The 19,832-nt window shown below is 36.5% G+C and overlaps 1 protein-coding gene across 1 annotated transcript; it reads right to left on the reverse strand.

The window, feature by feature from the left end:
- Positions 1–848: 848 nt before the first annotated feature.
- On the reverse strand, positions 849–19,210 carry DAZL (deleted in azoospermia like). The gene is made up of 11 exons (XM_027872549.1): positions 19,172–19,210; positions 18,932–19,078; positions 18,602–18,693; positions 14,820–14,871; positions 14,304–14,367; positions 14,057–14,196; positions 6,206–6,277; positions 5,472–5,522; positions 4,330–4,443; positions 3,162–3,260; positions 849–902 (listed from the first exon to the last, which is right to left on the reverse strand). The coding sequence occupies exons 1-11, from the start codon at positions 19,208–19,210 to the stop codon at positions 849–851; spliced, it is 924 nt and encodes a 307-aa protein (XP_027728350.1).
- Between the last annotated feature and the right edge of the window lie 622 nt (positions 19,211–19,832).

A 19,832-nucleotide genomic window follows, 5' to 3' on the forward strand; every position in this document is an offset into this window, starting at 1 on the left:
TGAAGTAAATTTTAGTAATAAAAAAACACAAAAAAAGGAAAGAAAAAAAGGAAGAAAAAGAAAAGTAACCCACTGAGAAGCTTATGTATCTAGTAAGGTTTGGATAGTATCGGTTTTTAAAATTACACCCAGAATTTGAATTAGCCTAATTGCCATCCCAATCAATTATCTATTGTTGGACTCCTGGTACTTTGTAAGCAAAATTGAACTAATAAACATAACACCCAATGATTGGATTGTCTGTAGAGAATCTGCTATGTAATACTGGGTTTAGAACTGGAAATCTTCAATTATGCTACAACTTTATATATTTGGTTCCACTGATTAAAAATGCAGTTTCAAAAAGTCTGCTTCTGTGGTAAATTTCTAGAATTAAATTATAAACACAAAGCATTGTAGTGTAAATATCGTACTGCTGAAGAGGTATTTGTTGGAGATTAAATGCTAAGAACAGTCAACTGTCAAAATTCTGACCTTTCAAAACACTAAGTTTGTATAAAGCAAAATTTTGAAAACCAACAATTTGCCTTTAAAGTCTCAAAAACATTTCAGTACCAGTTGAAGCACTAACATGTAAACCCTAAAGTTACACCTGTCCACTTTTCAACTGTGAACTCAACATAGAACCAATTACTAAGTGAATATCCAAAGTAGAATAGTTTCAATGCAAAATAAACATAACATACTAAGAAAATTAACACAACTTGCACAGAAACTCTTGCAATAAGTTGTCAAAAAATTCAGAATTAACTTTCCATAATAGTGGAAAACAGGAACTGTCTGTATCTTCGTAATACTCAAAAACAGTAACTATTGTCCACAACACTGGAAGCTTCAGCAGAGAGGATTCAAACGGATTTAAGCACAGCCCTACTTCTTCTAAAGTGATGTACTCTTTTGTCCTGGAAGAAATATACATATTCCATTTACTTCAGTGAAAAATTCCTATTATTGATATAACCTAAAAAAAAAGAACAAGATTATAAAGTACTACATGTGAGTAATTATAACAAAATATTATTTATAAAACATAACATTTTAACATAGGTCATGAGAGACTATATAAATGTACAGTTTTCTTTCAAAAACAGAACCTCTTAGAAGAATTAGAGTCTTGTGAAATACAAGTTCTGAACACCTTTCAGCTCTAAGAATCTGGCCAATCTGATTTATCTGTTCAGTTAAAAAATTACACATCAAAACTTAAGAGAGGACACTGAAATTATTAAGTATCATTTTTGACAATTGATATACGGTCAAAATTGTTACTGATATTAATGTAATTATCTATTTCTGCTGGTCAAAACTTCCAACTATTTTTAAATAGTTAAAAAAAAAACTTAACTAAAGAACATCCAGCAGAAATCTTCCTTCACATTCCTTTTTAAAATCCCATTATGTTAAATAGATAGAAGTCTAAAAAGCTTGATTTTTTTCCCCTTCCCTAGTATGGAGATCCACAGAGCTTTCATAGGAGTGAAGGGGAAAATGAGAATATATAGAAATAATTTTTAAAATGTGTTCCTTCCATAGGTAGAAAGAAGCTAGTATACTACATGTATCCTACCTCGAGACTCCTTATATTTGCCCTAATTTCTACTGATGACAGGATACAGGGTCCTAAGGAAGGGGAGAGGCAGAGACCACTAGTAAATACAGTATTTGTGCCATTTAACAAAACTGACTTAACTATGTCTTTTTTCTTGCAAGGACTGTGCCAACTTTGTAAACCTTAAAATATTCTGTAAATAAATGTGAATGATACTCATATGAAGCTGGCAAAAAACCACCAACCAACCCGGCTTATATTATGTCAGTAAGGTTCTCTCCTAGAAATCTGTTTCCTCGGCATGAACTTCTATTACAGTGAAGCAAAAGCTTTAGCATCAGGAAGGCATACTGTAGATGCTCATGAACCCTAAAGGAAAACTTTACCTGAAAAGCTTTTCCCTCCCTTTTTGATCTTTAAACAGATACAGAGGAACTACTTATTCATCCCCCACCCAACGCCTGCCCCTACAGTCTACAAGGAAGTGGGTCATCTTGCATACCTTCAGACAGGGCTATGGTCTGATAGAAGCAACAAGAAAACTTACATGAGCTATTGCTGGAAAATAATAAAAGTAAAAGCCCACAATTACATGGTATTTCCTTCTAGCCTTGTGTGCCATTTTCACAAATGAGAAAACTGAAGCAAGAGGTGAAATCACTTGCCAAAATCCTCCAGAGCTGGTATACGGCAGGGCCTCTACACCATGTCAACCCTAGCTTTCATTAAGTAATATTCTTACTCCCAAGGAAGATTATCCAAGTTTAGTCCTGCTAGGGCTGGGCTGCTCTCGTGAGTCATGGCCTCTTTAGGGTTGCAGAACCTTTTTGGGGATTGAGGGAGCCCATCATTGGAATATCTCCCAGGAGGGAGAAAGACACAGAGAAATAAAGAGGGATTTGGGCTCTGTGGGCATGTTAGGTAGGTGCCATCCGTCATGCACAGTCCCTTGTCCATACATGTAGTGGTGGAAGAAAGACATTCTCCTTCCACTGCCTTATGGCACCAAAAAAAAAAAAATGGCCCAAAGAATGTTCCTCTACAATGTTTGTACCATGAGTCTCATTATCAGCTGTCACATTCATAAATTCCCTGAGAAGAGTTCTGGGAAGTTCAACAGAAGGGCTAAGTGATTTGTCCAGTCTCACAGAGTGATTTAGGAGAAGAGACAGAACTGAGGGTCAGGCCTGGACCTCAAATTCAAACTTCCATGCTTTGATGACTCTGAATCAGCTTCTACTTTTTTTCTCTCATCAACTCATTGCACCTTATTCCAAAAAAACTACCTAACTTTCCCCGAGTAATTCATTCATAGCCACCATATTCTATATTGCTTTCCACATCTAGACCTAACAATCTCTTTTGACTCACTTCTTTCAAGAAGGCTTTGGAATATAATCTCTTGCTACAGGCTTCTTCCCTAAGGACAAACTAGATATCAAAGTTTTAAACAGCATGCTGCTGGACCTAACTCACTGTGATTTATTTCTTTACAAGTGAGTGCCTACAGTTTGATCAAGCGGCCCCACTAGCCAGAATGTGACTAATATAAAAGGAATATTTTAAAACTTTAAACTAAATGATAATTTTTTTCAAACTTCTCACTCTATACCTTGAAGTAGTCATCTTGTGTGACAAGAGCATTTCTCAGCCTTGTCTCTGGATTAAACAAACAGGACACCACTGTCTGTATGCTTCGGTCCACAGATTTCTGAAACACAGAGCTTGTTAGTAGCATGTGTCTAAAGACTATATATACCTCTTATTCAATACTAAAAAGATCATCTTAAAAGTTTAACTGACAGCACCGTTCCTTTCATTGTAAGACTTCTGACAGTCACGAGTACTAACAAATGTCAACAAGTTCTATTGCTAAAAATTTTTGCCCATGACTTTCTCTTAAATTTTCTTAATAATAGCAATAAAGACCAACCCCGATTTTTTCAGAAAAATATTATATTATAGAGCTCAATACTTTTAGTCTTAACAGTTCCAAAAACATTAAAAACTTAAGAAAATAAAATTTCATGTTTTTTTGTTAAGTAAACTGTAATCATGAAATTAAATCAGTTTTATATACTCTAAAGAATGCACAAAGTGTCATACATATTAATAAAATGGCAAATTAGCATCTGGATGGACAAATACTAAATATTAGACAAAGAAAACCATAAATTAATCATGACCCTGAAGCAAAATTTTTGAAGCCACCAACTTATTTTCTTCTGTTAAATGATTATGTGCTTAATAAATATTTGTTAATTAGTTAAGACTGATTGTGGGAAAGGGGGGAGGAGGAAGGAGAGAGGTGGTGCTCTAGACCTGTAATTTAATTGCTTTAAGATTTCCCTAGTCTGGAGCCAACTGTGTGTAATTTATCATCCAAAGAGAGCAACCTGAGAGACCTAAGAGGTTAAGTAATTTGCCTGTGGTTACAAATTTAGTTCAGTGCCAAGGCAGAACCTGAGCCCAGGTCTTCCTGACTCCAAGGTCAGATGTCTATTAACCTGTACTGCCTTTCAACACTACGATGATCATTACAGATAAAAGGATGATGACAATTAAAGGATAAAAAAGAATTCCAGAAGCAGGGGCTTACATGTTCATATTGAAAACTTGGGGCTTCCAAACTCTCATGTGTTAACTTTAGGATTAGAATTCATCTCTACAGCCAGAAATTTGGGAAAAGTTTACCAATTTCACAAGGACTATCACTGAGTTTTGGTGACAACCAGAATGTAAAGAGATGACTATTATGCAGGCTGAAATCACCCCCTTGCCTTTTGCTGGCTATTCCCGGAGGGCTGTGTGACCTCATGGACAGAGCACTCTGTCTGCGGGACTTCAGCTCCTGGGTCCACTTCACTGCAGTGATAATTCACAGCTGTATAAGCCTACATTTAAAAAATAAAAATAGAGTCAGAGGTGCTAAAAGACTTTTCTAATATCTTCTCTTCCAAAGTACATACTGATGCTATAATTTAGAAGGCAGACTTCATAATCTGACTGAATCCCAATCCATCTTATTCTGTTTCACAAAATTTATTTTAAGTAAAATCATCTTACAGGAAAAAAAGAATCTTCCAGTTCAGAAAGCCAGCCTAAAGAACATATTATTTGATAAATCCATCTAAATTTCTAACTAATCAACTGAATGACTAGGATCTGACGCCAATATGTGTCCATTTATTATACATGTAATCTAAATAATACATATGTACATGCACTTGTGTGCATGTGGACCATCCCTATGATTTCATTGACACAAAGACAACACACACAAGCACCTTTCCTATAATTTACATTCTTAGAATTGTCTGGGGCTCTGAGAGGTCACCAAATGTAGGCTTATACAGCTGTGAATTATCACACAGCATTGGTACCAATGCAGCCAACATAGGTCAGAGGCAACACTTGAATCCAGGTCCTTCCTTCCTCCAAAGCCAGTTCTCTAGCCACTACTCCATGCTCTATCTGTACTCCATAGATAATGACATGTAAATACACGTGGCAGACTATCTGACCCTTTTAAATCCTAACTCCTCTAAACGCAAAATCTACCACAATGTCACGTACTTTCCTTGTACCTTTAAATTCAAACTTCATTGAAAATTTCCTATTATTTTTCTTTTCCTTGTGGTAAAAAAATGAGCAGCAGGGACTAAAAAAAAATCTTTTTATCTGTAATGATCATTACAAAGGTACCAATGCTGTGTGCAAGACACTAGATGCTATTTAGGAATACAAAATAAACTGGTGACTTAACTCCTACCACAGGAGTAGGTTACAAATCTAGTGACAATGGAATTAATGAAACATGTCACACCTGATGACAGAATAGCCAGTCAACAAAGATAACAAACGACGTTCTATAAAACCCTAAGGAAGATGAGGAAGTTTATATTTTGTTAATTCCCCTTACCGGAGGTATAACATAACTCCTTTGCTCCCCAGCAGGCCACTGTGGAGGTACCTTAAACCAAAACAAACACTGATTTTGCAAATATTTCTTAAAGTATCTAATAACTGAGATACGGTTAGTTATTTATCGTGTTTATTCATGTTAATGGAGAATAAAAGAAAGTTCATACAATTTTGTTTCTGTTAAATTCACCCTAATTTTTCTCTACTTTTTTTGGAGTCAGGTTTCAAGCAGACATGGCCATGGCATAGTTTTCGGAATTTCTTCCTCTAGAGGAGGGTCAACATCTGAGAAATATTTGAAGAAATTAATCTAAAATCAGGGATAGCTGACCTAGCTGAACTTCAGTGCTACATAGGAATTAGGTAATCTATTTTATTTCAACCTCTCCTCATGAAAAAAAAAAAAAACAAAACACACAGATCAAGTATACTATGCTAGATTACTTAACTACGTATAGGTGGGAAGAGTTTTTGTAAAAACATAGAATTCTTCTTACACGACAGAGAACTCAACATATCTTCTAACGTATACAGAAATTTGGTGAAGGAAGTCAAACTTCAGAACATAAAAAAGAGCATTCCTCAAATTTCAACTACTAAAACACCATGTTTCATTCCTGTCTTTGGCACACTTCCCTCGTTAAAAGGGCAAAGTATTTGGGGAAAAATTAGCATCAAGTGAAGTATACTAACATCGAAAGAATGTAGTTGTACTTTTTTTTTTGAACTTACCTGATAGTTATATATAGGCAGCTGATATCCAGTGATGAATTGGACTGGTGAACTGGGATAAGGAGGATATGCCTAAAAATGAAATGTAATTAGTGTTTTTCTATAACAAGGTACTATTTTAAAAAGTTTTTTTTTAATCAGAGGAATATTTCTAAATTAAAGAAATTTATACATTTAAGAAACCTAGGCATGCTCAAATAAGTTGAATATGTACAAAATATGCAAAAATTACAACTCAGTAAACCCGATCCTATACAGAGGAAAAATGTTTTCTGACGTACATTTTCATTATCAAATGTTAGCCGTTTTCCAGGGAAAAAGGGAATTAAGCTTGTGAGTGAAGTGGCTGACTTTCAATAGCAAAAACAGAATTTCAGATGTCTAATGAGATCCTTAAGTCCCTGCTAAGTAGTGGATAGCAAAACTAGGACAATCTTCAATTAAGTATCATGCCCATCCTACACCTCTCTGATATCCTTTTACACTGCACTTTTCTCACCCAATTCATGCAACTTTTTCAACCCCACATCAAGTCTCTCCACTGTCCCTGGATGATCAGCAACTCTAATTCTTTGAAGACTACATGAATTGCTGCATGACGAGCCATTAAGAATCACACTATTGAAACCGCTCAAAATACCTGTAAAAAATGGCTCTAAACAAATTCTAAAGCAGCAGAAGCCACAAAAAGACAGAGTGAAAGAATCACACTATTAAAAAAGACAAGCCCTTGTTTTAGAGAAAGTTGTCATGAGAAGCACTGTACAATACAATTTCCCAAGGACAATCCAGTTTACTCCTTCTGCTCAATTCTGGACTTATTTCACTAATTCATCTGCATTATCTATCCAAAGTATAGGTACTAATGGTTGTCCATCCAAAAGCATCTCATAGTACAGAAAACAGGAATTCTTTGTCCACTTGCTTTTGTGTGTGACTAATTAGACCAAACTTGAAGAGCTATAGATCTGATTCAAGTAATATTCCAGAGCTTGAAATGGACAACATAAAACACAAGAAGGAACATCCACAGCACCATCTCTAGGGAATCCCTCTTCTATTTGGATTCTACACAGAATATTCTCCTACTGACTTAAGTCCTATAAGCAAGAGTGGCTCCCTGCTTTACACTTCACTTGATGTTAATAAGCAGGTTAAACAAAGTCATCACTGTCCTCACAGGCTTTGAGCAATTAACTTCATATTATTTTGATACACGTATTGAAAATGCCCTTTCGGAGAGAAGCACAGTGTTCCACTCCCCCAAATCAAATTATTTCCTTAGTCAGTAAACATGCCCGGCAAGATCTTTTATTCTCTACACCTCTCACTCAAATCTGACTTTTAAAATTGAAGTTGCTATGTAATATCATTTATGAAAGCTGCTTATTCCCTTTCTCACGCCTTCATCACAGATGCTCTCAGAGTGTGCGTAGATTTTTCTCATAAAAACTTTGTAGAGACATGGAGTATGCATTTGGGTTGGTATTATTCTCTTCGTCACTTTTTAAAGAAGTATTAAGGTCTGAGATTTCCCCGCCCCCCAGCCTTTGTTAATTTTCCCTTTTAAGATGCTTCAATGAACTCAAAATTGTGGTGTCTTCAGAATTTCTCTGTGCACTATGTCTATTCTCCATCTTTCCTCCCAATCTGTTTTCTTTCATGCTATTTCTTTTTTTTTTTGCTTTTTGGTGAGGCAATTGGGGTTAAGTGACTTGCCCAGGGTCACATAGCTCGTAAGTGTCAAGTGTCTGAAGCCAGATTCAAACTCAGGTACTCTTGATTCCAAGGCTGGCGCTACATCCACTGTGCCACCTTCCTGCCCCTTTTCATACTATTTCTATTTTTTAATGCAACACAGAACCTGACCTGAGATTAAAGTCAAAATGAGGTACTTACAACAAAATGACAGAGGTGTTTCTTATAGAAATCATTATAAACCTTTTCTTTCCCATTTTTATCTGTTTCTTGTTCTCCCCATTGCACCTTTATCTACCCTTGGGATGACTCTGCTTAATTGTGTATCTCAACAGGCTTTCCACATATTTGTTTTTGCCTTCACTGCCCCTTGTGTTGAGTCAGTATTGTGTACAATCTTCCACTATCCTCTCCCATGTAAAATCTAACAAACCAGTTTTTACTCTGAAAGTGTACACCTTTCTACTTTTATCTCGAGGCATCAAGTGCTTGCTGTGATTAAGCATCCTTAGGATATGTTAATGGTCTGTCAGTGCCTGTCCTTTCATCTATTTCCCATTTTCTAGCACAGGAAGCTTCTTTCAACAGAACAGGATCAAACTGTCATCTGGATGCAAAAATCATCTTTCATTTTCATTCTTCTTTTGACGTGGATGTTCACGTGGTCTGACAACACACATATAGATTAGGAAACACAGCCAGTCATCTCCTATCTGCCCAACGCCTCATCTTTATTCTCACAGTACTCAGGATCAATTGTAAGCAAGAGTCTAAAACCCTTTCCTTTCCTCCCTCATTTCTTATTCCTTTGTTTTCCAACAGTTTTTGCCATCTTTGTACTGACATCATCGAGCTTTTAAAGTGTGTTGATTTAATTGGGAGGGTCTTATCAAAGTGACTGTATAATTGGTACCTCTTCAATCTCTGCAACAGTTGCCATATAATCTGAAATTATCTGCATGATGGTCTTTTTGCAAATGCTTATCTTGGGCACTGCAACGTAAGATGATCAAACATCTCTTGGAAAATTGTTCCTTTCTTCTTACTCTTTGGACATATGATAAAGTCAACTCTGCCAACTTCTTTATTTGCCTTTACAAGGAGAACCTCAAAGCTCCTTCCCTGAGGGGCAACTTCATTTTGCCTTATGGTTTCATTACTATGGAGAATGTCACATTTGATTATAATTCAATTATTCTACTAAGTACCCCTTCTGCCACTGAATAAGTGTCATTCATTTAGAAGATAAACAGCTAAGAATGTGTATAGACAACCTAAAAGCCATATGGTTCTTGGCATCCAGTAGACCCCTTATCATCACTGAGGAAGGCTTTAATGCACCTTGGCTAAAGGAGTCATGGCTTTGTCATCAGTGGGCAACTACTCAAAAGGAGGACCCTCTCTGTACTTTGCTAGGCTAGTCCTTGGAAAACAGTCTGTTGCCAAGACTATGATTCAAAACTGCTTTAGCACAACAGAACTAGCCAGAGTTCATTTTCCAATGACACTGTCTTCAAGAACCCAGAATCCTGATGAGGCACAGGATAGTACTTTGTAGAGATTACGCTACATAATAGGGTCTTACTGAATGTTTCTTGATTATGACAAGTGGTATGCACAACTCAGTCCAGAACGAGCAGGCACCTCTCCCTCAAAATGCCAAGGAGAGCAGAAAGGACTTTTAAGCCATAGTCATAAAGTAAGGAAAGCAACAAGGACAGAATAGACCTGCTTGAATAAGATGGTATAATGTTGACAGAGAACAGAAGAGCTGCTTAACTCTAATTTTGCTTCCATCATCTTCAGCAAGGAGAATGGGCTTTATGCTGACAAACTTTGGGCAGACATTGGAGAGAGAGAGGGCAACTGAAGGTCAAGATAAGGGAAGGGCTCTAGCTACTTTTTAAATGTCTTCAAGTTTTGGGGCCCAGATGAAATAATAATCCAGAGTACAGAAAAAACTCGTTGAAGTGATTACTAGAAGTATTCTTTGAAAAAACCCCCAAAAAATAAAAGCCCCAGAAGACCAGCAACAAAAACTTTATTCCAATTAAAAAAAAAGTCTAAACTTAATTCCCTATTAAATTATAGAATGAACTATTAAATTGACACCTGTGAACGTTTAGAAAGGAATACAGACCTATCAGTTCAAATCAACCTCATTTCCTTTTTTAATAGGATTCATTAAGAGAACAGATCAGAGAAATACCACCTTACACAACCTATGTCTCAACTTCAATAAAACTTTTGACAAAGCTGCTCCATAATTTCCTAAGATAGTGAAATGTGGATTAGATGAGTACAGCAAGTAGATTCACTGCTGAAGAATACATTGTACTCAGAGTCTTATGCCTTTTAACATTTTTAATCAACAACTTGTTTGAAGATATAAAAGACACATCAAGTCTGTAAATGTTAGAAGCTTGGAGAAAGAACTGCTAACACAGTAGATGAAAGAAATAAAAATTCAGTAAGACTTCAACAAGTTACTAGAAGGTAGGGTAAAAACAAAGATGACTGTTAAAATATTAAACACAGGACTTTACATGTAATTCTATTAAATTTCAACTATATGGGAGGTGGAGCCAAGATGGCTGAGTGAAAGCAGTGACTTGCTTGAGCTCTCCCCCAAACCCCTCCAAATACCTGTAAAAAAATGGCTCTAAACAAATTCTAAAGCAGCAGAACCCACAAAAAGACAGAGTGAAACAAATTTCCAGGCCAAGATAAACTGAATGGTTGATTCTAAAGGTATATTGCGCCGGACTGGGGGAGGAGCACAGTTTGGCGTGGCACACAGGCCTCAGCAAACTGAATCACTGGCAGCTGTGGCGATTTCCAGACCTCTCAACCCACAAATGCCAAAGACAACTTAGAAGGTCAATGGGAAAAGTCTATTTCTGCGATGAGAGAGAGAAGTTAGGTCCCAGTCCCAGATACTGAGCGAAGCCCCACAGCGGCAGCTGCTTCCTGAGCTTCCGGCGAACAGACTGAAGGGGAATTGAGTGGCTGATCAGAGGGGGACTGCAGGGATCTCTCTGCTGAAGCAGGATTCTCTTGCTTTGCTTGTGCTTGGATCTGGGTCACAGTTCAGGGTGGCGGCCCTGGGGCGAGGATCATTGGTATGGTGGAGCTTGTAGTGGTGGTAGAGAGGAAATCCTCCTCACAGTTCCAAGACAGAAAAGAGTGCTTGTGGTCACTCACAGACCAGAACACAGGCCAGGAAAGGAATAAACACCTCGTCCTTGATCATAGCACCTTGGAAGAACTGAAAATTTACAGGTCCCTAGAAGTATCTCTGAAAATAGCTGCACAAAACCCCCGAAGCTTGGGACAGTACATTCTCCACATTGGAAGAAGACCTCTACCTTAACAAAGAGTTTGTAACTCAAGTAATTGACTGGCATCACGAGCAAGCAGAGCAAAAAGAGTCAGACCACAGAATCTTTCTTGGTAACAAAGAAGATCAAAACATACAACCAGAAGAAGCAACAAAGTCAAAGCTCCCACATCCAAACCCTCCAAGAAAAATAAGAATCAGTCCCAGGCCTTGGAAGAGCTCAAAAAGGATTTTGAGAAGCAAGTAAGAGAAGTAGAGGAAAAACTGGGAAGAGAAATGAGAGTGATACAAGAAAATCACAAAAAACAAGTCAACATCTTGCTAAAGGAGACCCCCAAAAAATACTAAAGAAAATAACACCTTAAAAAATAGCCTAACTCAAACGGCAAAAAAGGTCCAAAAAACCAATGAGAAGAATGCCTTAAAAAGCAAAATTGGCCAAATGGAAAAAGAAGTCCAAAAGCTTACTGAAGAAAATACTTCCTTAAAAATTAGAATAGAACAATTGGAAGCTAGTGCCTTTATGAGAAATCAAGACACTGTAAAACAAATCCAAAAGGATGAAAAATTAGAAAACAATGTGAAATATCTCACTGGAAAAACAACTGACCTGGAAAATAGATCCAGGAGAGAGAATTTAAAAATTATTGAACTATCTGAAAGCCACGATCAAAAAAAGAGCCTAGACATCATCATTCAAGAAATTTTCAAGGAAAACTGCCCTGATATTTTAGAACCAGAGGGCAAAATAGAAATGGAAAGAATCCACCAATCTCCTCCTGAAAGAGATCCCCAAAGGAAAACTCCTAGAAATATTGTAGCCAAATTCTAGGATTCCCAGGTCAAGGAGAAAATATTGCAGGCAGCCAGAAAGAAACAATTCAAGTATTGTGGAAACACAATCAGGATAACACAAGATTTAGCAGCTTCTACATTAAGGGACCACAGGGCATGGAATATAATATTCCAGAGGGCAAAGGAGATAGGATTACAACCAAGAATCACCTACCCAGCTAAACTGAGTATAATCCTTTGGGGGAAAAAGTGGTCATTCAGCATTCTTGATGAAAAAACCAGAACTGAATAGAAAATTTGACTTTCAAGTACAAGACTCAAGTGGAACATGAAGAAGTAAACAAGAAAGAGAAATCATAACAGACTTATTAAGGTTGAACTGTTTACATTCTGCATGGAAAGATGATATTTGTATCTCATGAGTCCTTTGTCAGTATTAAAGTAGTTGGATAGAAAAAAATTATATGTAGATAGATAGATAGATAGATAGATAGAGGGCACAGGGTGAGTTGAAGATGAAGGGGTGATATCTGAAGAATAAAATTAAGGGGTGAGAGAGGATTATACTGGGAGAAGGAGAAAGGGAGAGGTAGAATGGGGTAAATTATCTCACAAAAACAGAAAAGGAAAGGCTCGTACAGTGGAGGGAAAACGGGGGAAGGTGAGAGGGAATGAGTGAATCTTATTCTCATCAGATTTGGCTTAAGGAGGGAATAACATACACACTCAAATGGGTATGGAAATCTATCTTACCCTACAGGAAAATAGGGCAGGAAGGGGACAAGAGAGCAGGGGGATGATAGAGAGGAGGGCAGATTGGGAGAGGGAGTAATCAGAAGCAAACACTTCTAAGGAGGGGACAGGGTCAAAAGGAAGAATAGAATAAACGAGGGTTGGGACATGATTAAGGCAAATAGAGTTAGTTTTTCACAAAATGACTACTATGGAAGTGTTTTGCCTAACTGCACATGTATAACCTGTATCAATTTGTTTGCCTTTTCAATGAGGTTGGGTGGGGAGGGAGGAAGGGAGAAAATCTGGAACCCAAAGTTTTAGAAACACATGTTCAAAAAAATGTTTTCACACGCAACCCTATTCTGACCTACAGGAAAATAGAAGGGGAAGGGGATAAGACAAGCAGGGGAGAGATAGAAGGGAGAGCAGAGTAGGGGAAGGGGTATTCAGAAGGCATGCCATCTTGGGGTGGGGGAGGGGATGATATGGGAGAAAATTTGGAACTCAAAGTCCTGTGGAAGTGAATGTTGAAAACTAAAAATAAATAAATTTTTAAAAATTCAACTATATGTGTATGGAATAGTGGAGATTCCTGGCTTGGCAGCAATTAAAGCTGAAAAAGATATGAGTTGTCTTACTAACTGTAAAGCTCAGTATGAGTCAAAGGTGTAATGTGATTGCTAAAAACAAAACTAATGAAGCCGTAGGTTTTATTAATATAAGGACCCATTTCTGGTAAAGGGAAGCAATAATATCACTGTGATCTGAATAGTCAGACTCTATATAAAGCAGAGTTGAATGCTGAGAACTACATGTTTAATGGTAATATTGACAAACATGGACATGGCCAAAGGAAAGCAATGAACAAAGGACCTAGAAATGTTTCACTTGAAGACAAGATCACATGGAGACACAACAGCTGTTTTAAAACATTTTATGTGCTGTTATGGGAAAATAGTAAAAGAAAGTATGTGACCCCAGAAATCCAATGGGCAGTTACCACAGGGAAGCAGATTTCAGCTCAGTATAGGGAAGAACTTTGTAACAATTAGAGGTCTCCAAAAATGGAACAGGATCCCCTTGTGGGGTAGTGAGTTCCTCATCATTGGAAGCGCTCAAGCAGAAGTTAGATAACCTTTTATCAGGGATATTACAGAGGATATTCCTAAATTAGGTACCAAGTTAGACTCAATGATTCTTAAGGTTCCCAGACTGGTTCCATGATTTTGGATTATAGTAATACATGAAGAAACTGAAAAATTTAGAGCTCAGATAACTTTTACCTGGACATACTGAGTGATGGGGTTCATCATAGCTGGAGGCTGCATATAGGTCTCTGTGTTTGGATTACTCCAGACACTATGAAACTGCGGTGCTGGTGGAGGGTTAAAAACCAAAGGACGTGGCTGCGCGTGATAGGCACCTTTAAAAGGAAAAAAAAGGCAAAATAATAACAATTTCAATATTGGAAAAAACTATTGTTGTAACAACCAAAAAACTCTCCCCAAACCCTTCCATATATGTACTCACATAAATTTTGTTTCCTGATTGCCGGTCCCAGTTTCAACTTTTTACCATGGAAATTTATCTGTGACTGGGGGGAAAAGAAAGTAGTAGTTTTCCCAGTGTCTTTCCTAAAGATGCCTATCGGAGTTTACTGTAGGGAGCTGTGGAAGACCTGGATAAACTACTCTGCCTCAATAATAACTAACGCTTCCTGACTAGAGAAATGCAGGACGGTCAGCTAAACTAAGCTCTGTCATTAGACAGATGCTTTTATTTTATTCAGTCTTTTCCTTTCCCAAATAGAACACACATAACAAGTAACAATTCTTTCTACCCTGGATCCATCCCCTCTCTAAAACTGGGGAACCAATTACAGAGAAATGTTTAGGATTTCTGGCAAGTTAGTAAATGGTTTAAGTTTCAAAACTATAGGATGGGAAGAAACTAGCTCTGTTTACAAACATATGTAACTACTTCAAAGGAATCAAAATACCATTACCACCAAAAGCCAAAATAAAATTTTTTTAAAAGATTACTTACTTCTACTATTTTCTGCACATCCACATCATTATAAAACGAAACAAATCCGTAGCTAGAAAGGCAGATTAAAGATGATTAATAGGATATGCTATCATCATCAAGCAATTATAATTTCAGGAACTTTCTCCCTCTCAGGTTTTATGAAATCACACCAGATAGAAATTAGGATGTAACTTTTGGGAAAAATCCTTAATTCTTGAGATATCATACCTATTTTATATAAGAGGAACCTATCTTGGACGGTCTTCCTATTACACTCACTTCTCTATTCTCCACAGTCAATAATCAATACAATTTAGGTGCCCAGGAAGTATCTGTGGATTGATTGTAACCCTAGTTTAGACTACTAACTCCCTCCAAGTCTAAGGCTCAAGGGCTATTTCCTAAGAGAGACCTTTCCCAACTCCCCCAGGTTCATACTCCATCATAACTTTGTACATCTCATATTTATTTACGTATCTGTATATGTTTTATGTCTACCCCCACCCCCAAGTAGAATAGAAGCTCCTTGGACTAACTACCAGTGCCCAGCATATTAAAAGGGCTATTTTAATTTCTTTTAAGTAGGCTATTTTTTAAAAAAAAGGTTAAATTAAATCTCTAATGTCTTGCTGTATTTAAACCCCCAACTTCTACCTTTCCACCCTTTCCAACTACTCTTCACACATGCTCTCTCCCACCCCACATTCTTTCTCACACTATTAGCTTGAAACCAGCAATGTATAAATAGAATATTGGGAATACTTTATAAATTTCATTTCAGTAACTATTAATGAAAATAAACTGCTAAAATACATTCTTTTTTTTAAACCAATATGGCTAAAACTTTATAGTCCCTTTTTAATTAGTGAACTGATTTTTCTACTTAAGAGAGTGCTGGTAATACTCCTGAGGAGCCATTTATTTAGAAAGCCTGCATTCACTGACTGAGATCTTAAAATTTCATGTCATGAACAAGCTGACTTCAGAAAAACCTGGAAAGACTTGTACAGTCTGATGCTGAGTGAAGTGAGCAGAACCAAGAGAACGTTGTACACAATAACAGCCAGGTTGTGTGATGACTAATATTGATAAACTTAACCCTTCCTGGCAATACAAGGATCTAAGACATCTCCAGAGGCCTTGTGATGGAAAATGCTATCCATATCCAAAGAAAGAACTACGGAAGTTGAATTGCTATTTTTTTTCTCTTCTGTTGAGTTTTGTTTCCACTTTCTGATGGTTCCTCCTATTGGTTTTAATTTTTACTTACAACATCACTAATGTGAAAATATGTTTAATATGAATGTAAATGTATAGCCTATATCAGATTGTATGCCATCCTGGGAAGAGTGGTAGAGAGAAATAGGGAGAAAAATTTTAAACTCAAAAGCATATGGAAGTGATTATAGATAAGTCAAAATAAATTAATAAAAAAAAGAAAAAGAAATAAACAAAAAGATTTCATGTCTGGGAGTTCTTGATCTTTTTTCGATCATGGAGCCCCTCCCCCCTGCCCCATGGAATCCTGTAAAGTCTAAGGACCCCTTCTTGGAATGTTTTAAAATGCATAAAAATAAGATATATAGGATTACAAAGGAAACAGATTACATTATAACACAATTACTATACCTGGACTTTGGCAAGGCATTTGGAAAATTCTTTCATGATCATTTTTATGGATAAGATGAAGAAATATAGGTTTGACTGACATTACAGTTAGGTGAATTGGAAACCAGTCCTAGATCTAATGAGATCTCCTCATTATGCAAATGAGGAAACCAAGCCCCAGAGTAGTTAAGTGACTTGACTATTGTCAGGTGGACAGTACAGGTAAACAGAACGTTGCCGGGATTTTCACAAACATAAACCTCAGGGGGGAAAAAGGGTTATTGGCCTATATTTATACATACCAAACTCTGGTTCTTTACCCACTCAATCTCAGTTAACACTCAAAACCACTCTGGTTATAATGATTTATACCTTTCACATAAAAGCACTTTTTATAGTAAAGGGATGAAATAGAAGCAGCAAGAGATGCTGTTGGAAGCCTCCTCAACCTCAGACTGGGGTCTGAGTCAAAAGAAGTTTCTGCCACTTGATTTATAAGAGGCTAAAGAATGTGTTAAGACAAGGCAAGAAGAGAAACAGATTCCTTAAATCTATCAAGGGTGATACATCTAAGAATCTGACTAATCATGTAACTTAATGAAAGAAATTCAAGTAATATTTGTTTGGAAAATTCCCCTCAAATAGCAAATATTTTGAATTAATGCTAAGAATAGGTAAAAAGGGATGCTTAAAAACATATCAAACTATTTTGGTTTGATAGTTTGTAAATCTGCACAGCTTGCCTATAAAAATCTATCCAAAATGTAAATTTTTGGGGCAGCTACATGGCGAAGTAGATAGAGCACTGCCCCTGGAGTCAAGAGGACCTGAGTTCAAATCCGGCCTCAGTCCAAACACTTGACACTTACTAGATGTGTGACCCTGGGCAAATCACTTAACCCCAACTGCCTAAAAAAAAACAAAAAACCAAAACAAAATGTAAATTTTAAGTGATCATCATTTGGAAAAAAAAATTTGTGATAATCTTTACACATGAAAATAAATAAACGTGTTCAACCAACATTACAATTAGGCGGATTTGAAATTGTTTGAAGTGATCAGTTCCCAAAGTGTGGTGGTTAATGCATTGATATCAGCCTGGGAAGTGGATGGGCAGAAATCCATCCATGGACAAATTATCAAGATTTTATATGAACTAAGTTAAAAAACAAGAAATCTAATCAAACAAAATGGTTTTCTAATGGAAGTGCCAATTATGTATTTCCCCCCCCAAAGTCTGTATTATTATTTGAAATAATTTGTGATGTTAATAAGTCTCTGTTCAAATGACCTCTCATAATTTTTAGTCACAAGTACAGAATTGAGAAATTCAATTCTGAAAAACTGTGAAAGAATTTTATAATTTCAAAAGGAGTATTTTTCATAACAACTTCCATCGGAGGCAGATACTTTCAAACGGAACCATTAAGAACTATAAAAATTAAAGAAATATATGACAAAGGCATGGAGGAATGGAAATTTAAATTGTTCTGTCAATTTACCAGGTATAAGGCAAGTTACACAAAAAGAGGAGAGCCTAGTTTACTTAAGAGTTTGGAAAAAGAAATACTAGCTATTAATCTGTTCAAATGTATTTTCCCAACAAAACACAGGCTAGTAGAAAACCTTTTAAAATGGGTTTTCTTTTAAAATAGGGTTGGAAAGGGCCCTTACAACATACCTGTATCAAGTCACAAAGTGTTTCAAGATTTTTTAGTTTGTTTTCCTCAAATGTCAACTATGTTTTTGTCCTAAAGTCATGTAAAAGGTTATGGTAAAATTTAATGAATTGTGGCACACAGGAAGAAAACATAAATTATTAATTAAAGGGAAAATATAACATTTAAGATGGGCGCAGCAGACATTTATATCAAGAAACTAAGCTACTACTTCAGCTATAACAAGGGCCAGGCCTTTGCATTGAAACACATTCTTTAAAAAAGTAACAAAGCAATGAATCATGTGGTAGTACAATTTCACTGATGCAGTTATAAAGGTACCAACTTTAAGATTTGTTTCTCTAATGATTTCACTAAACATTCAGATTACTTTCACTGAACTAAATACTAAATGTGTCTTACTTACCCACTGACACAGTTATAAACATATCAGTTTTAAAGATTTGCTTCTCTAGTGATTTCAGTAACATCCATATACTTTCACAGAATCAATATGAAACACATCTCACTTACCCTTTGGACACACCAGTTCGATCAGTGATTATCTTCACTTCTTTCACCGAACCATATCTAGCAAAGAAGCTTCTAATTTCTGTTTCATCCATCTATGAAAAAGAATTTAGCTTCAAAAATAAAAATTCTGCATCCCAAATTCCCGATTCAACTATAAAAAACAAGTCCTTCCCTCATTAACCCAAAACTGCACAAAGCCTTTGTCTCCAGGGTTTTCTGATCCAGTTAGTCAAAAAGAGAACCAAATCCAGGTTTATGTTAAGTTTATACAAGGAATAAACCCCACAAGGCTCAAAGCCCATTAACTACGAAGAATGTTGAATACCATACCCTAACATCAATTCCACCAACAAAGACTGTATTTGGCATGATTCTGCCTTCTGGTAAAACATATCCTTGGTTGGCTGTGGCTGATGATGACTGGGTGCTGGCTTCTCTTGAGATGGTTGAGTTTGGAGTCTCAGGATTTGCAGCAGACTGTAATTTGAAAAAAGAAAAGAAAGCACGCTTATAATAACCAACCACGAAACAAAAAAAAAATATTCAAAGTAAAATAAAATTCTAACTTACATTCAAAAAGCCAAATGTTTTAATGTAAATAGCTTCCATTTCTAAGTGATCCAATCACAAGACTATCTTGGTTAAACAAACTGGTTTTAAACCCAGGTCCTAAAAGGAATCATTCCATGGGCAAATATGAATTTTAATGAATAATGTAAAAATGATCCACAGTGGGACTAAGATATTTTTTCAGGCTGCTGTTGCTCACTGCCATCCCATACATATAAATGATAGTATTTTTTAAAATATGAAAACTTTGAGAACTGGTAAAAGAACAAAAAACAAACAGAAAGACTAATTTTTTAAAAAAATTACATGTAACGCAAAATGAGCTTATTATTTAAAAAGACTTTCTGTTCTATTTCAGTTAACAAGATTTTTGTTTCAATATGGTCATACAATAGACATGCTGAGCCCTAAAAGAAATCAAGCTGTGGCTAAAGGAAACTAGGCATCAGGGCATAAAAGCCTCTCCTTCCTATTCACCAATATTACTATGGCACTTGAAAATATAACCCTTCCCTTTGTGTGCTAGCTATGTTTTGGTACTGGATGGCAGAATCATTATTACCTCACACAGGTTCTAGCTTGTGCTATGTAGGGGGGCCCTCTTCCCTACTGTGATATGTCAACTGTCTTTGAATAGCACTTTCTTCTTCCTAAAAAAGCT

This window comes from Vombatus ursinus, unplaced genomic scaffold (genome assembly GCF_900497805.2).
Source record: "Vombatus ursinus unplaced genomic scaffold, bare-nosed wombat genome assembly UNPS02014799.1, whole genome shotgun sequence".
In the NCBI taxonomy this organism is placed as follows: Eukaryota; Metazoa; Chordata; class Mammalia; order Diprotodontia; family Vombatidae; genus Vombatus; species Vombatus ursinus.

Bases quoted from the DNA above. Each gene is read 5' to 3' on its own strand.
- DAZL (XM_027872549.1), bottom strand. From the start codon at position 19,210: ATGGAAGCTATTTACATTAAAACATTTGGCTTTTTGAAT. The intron at 14,368-14,819 runs GTAAGTAATCTT...TTTTCCCCCCAG, and splicing joins ATGTGCAGAAAATAGTAGAA to TCACAGATAAATTTCCATGG. The intron at 903-3,161 runs GTATAGAGTGAG...TATTTCTTCCAG, and splicing joins CACAAGATGACTACTTCAAG to GACAAAAGAGTACATCACTT.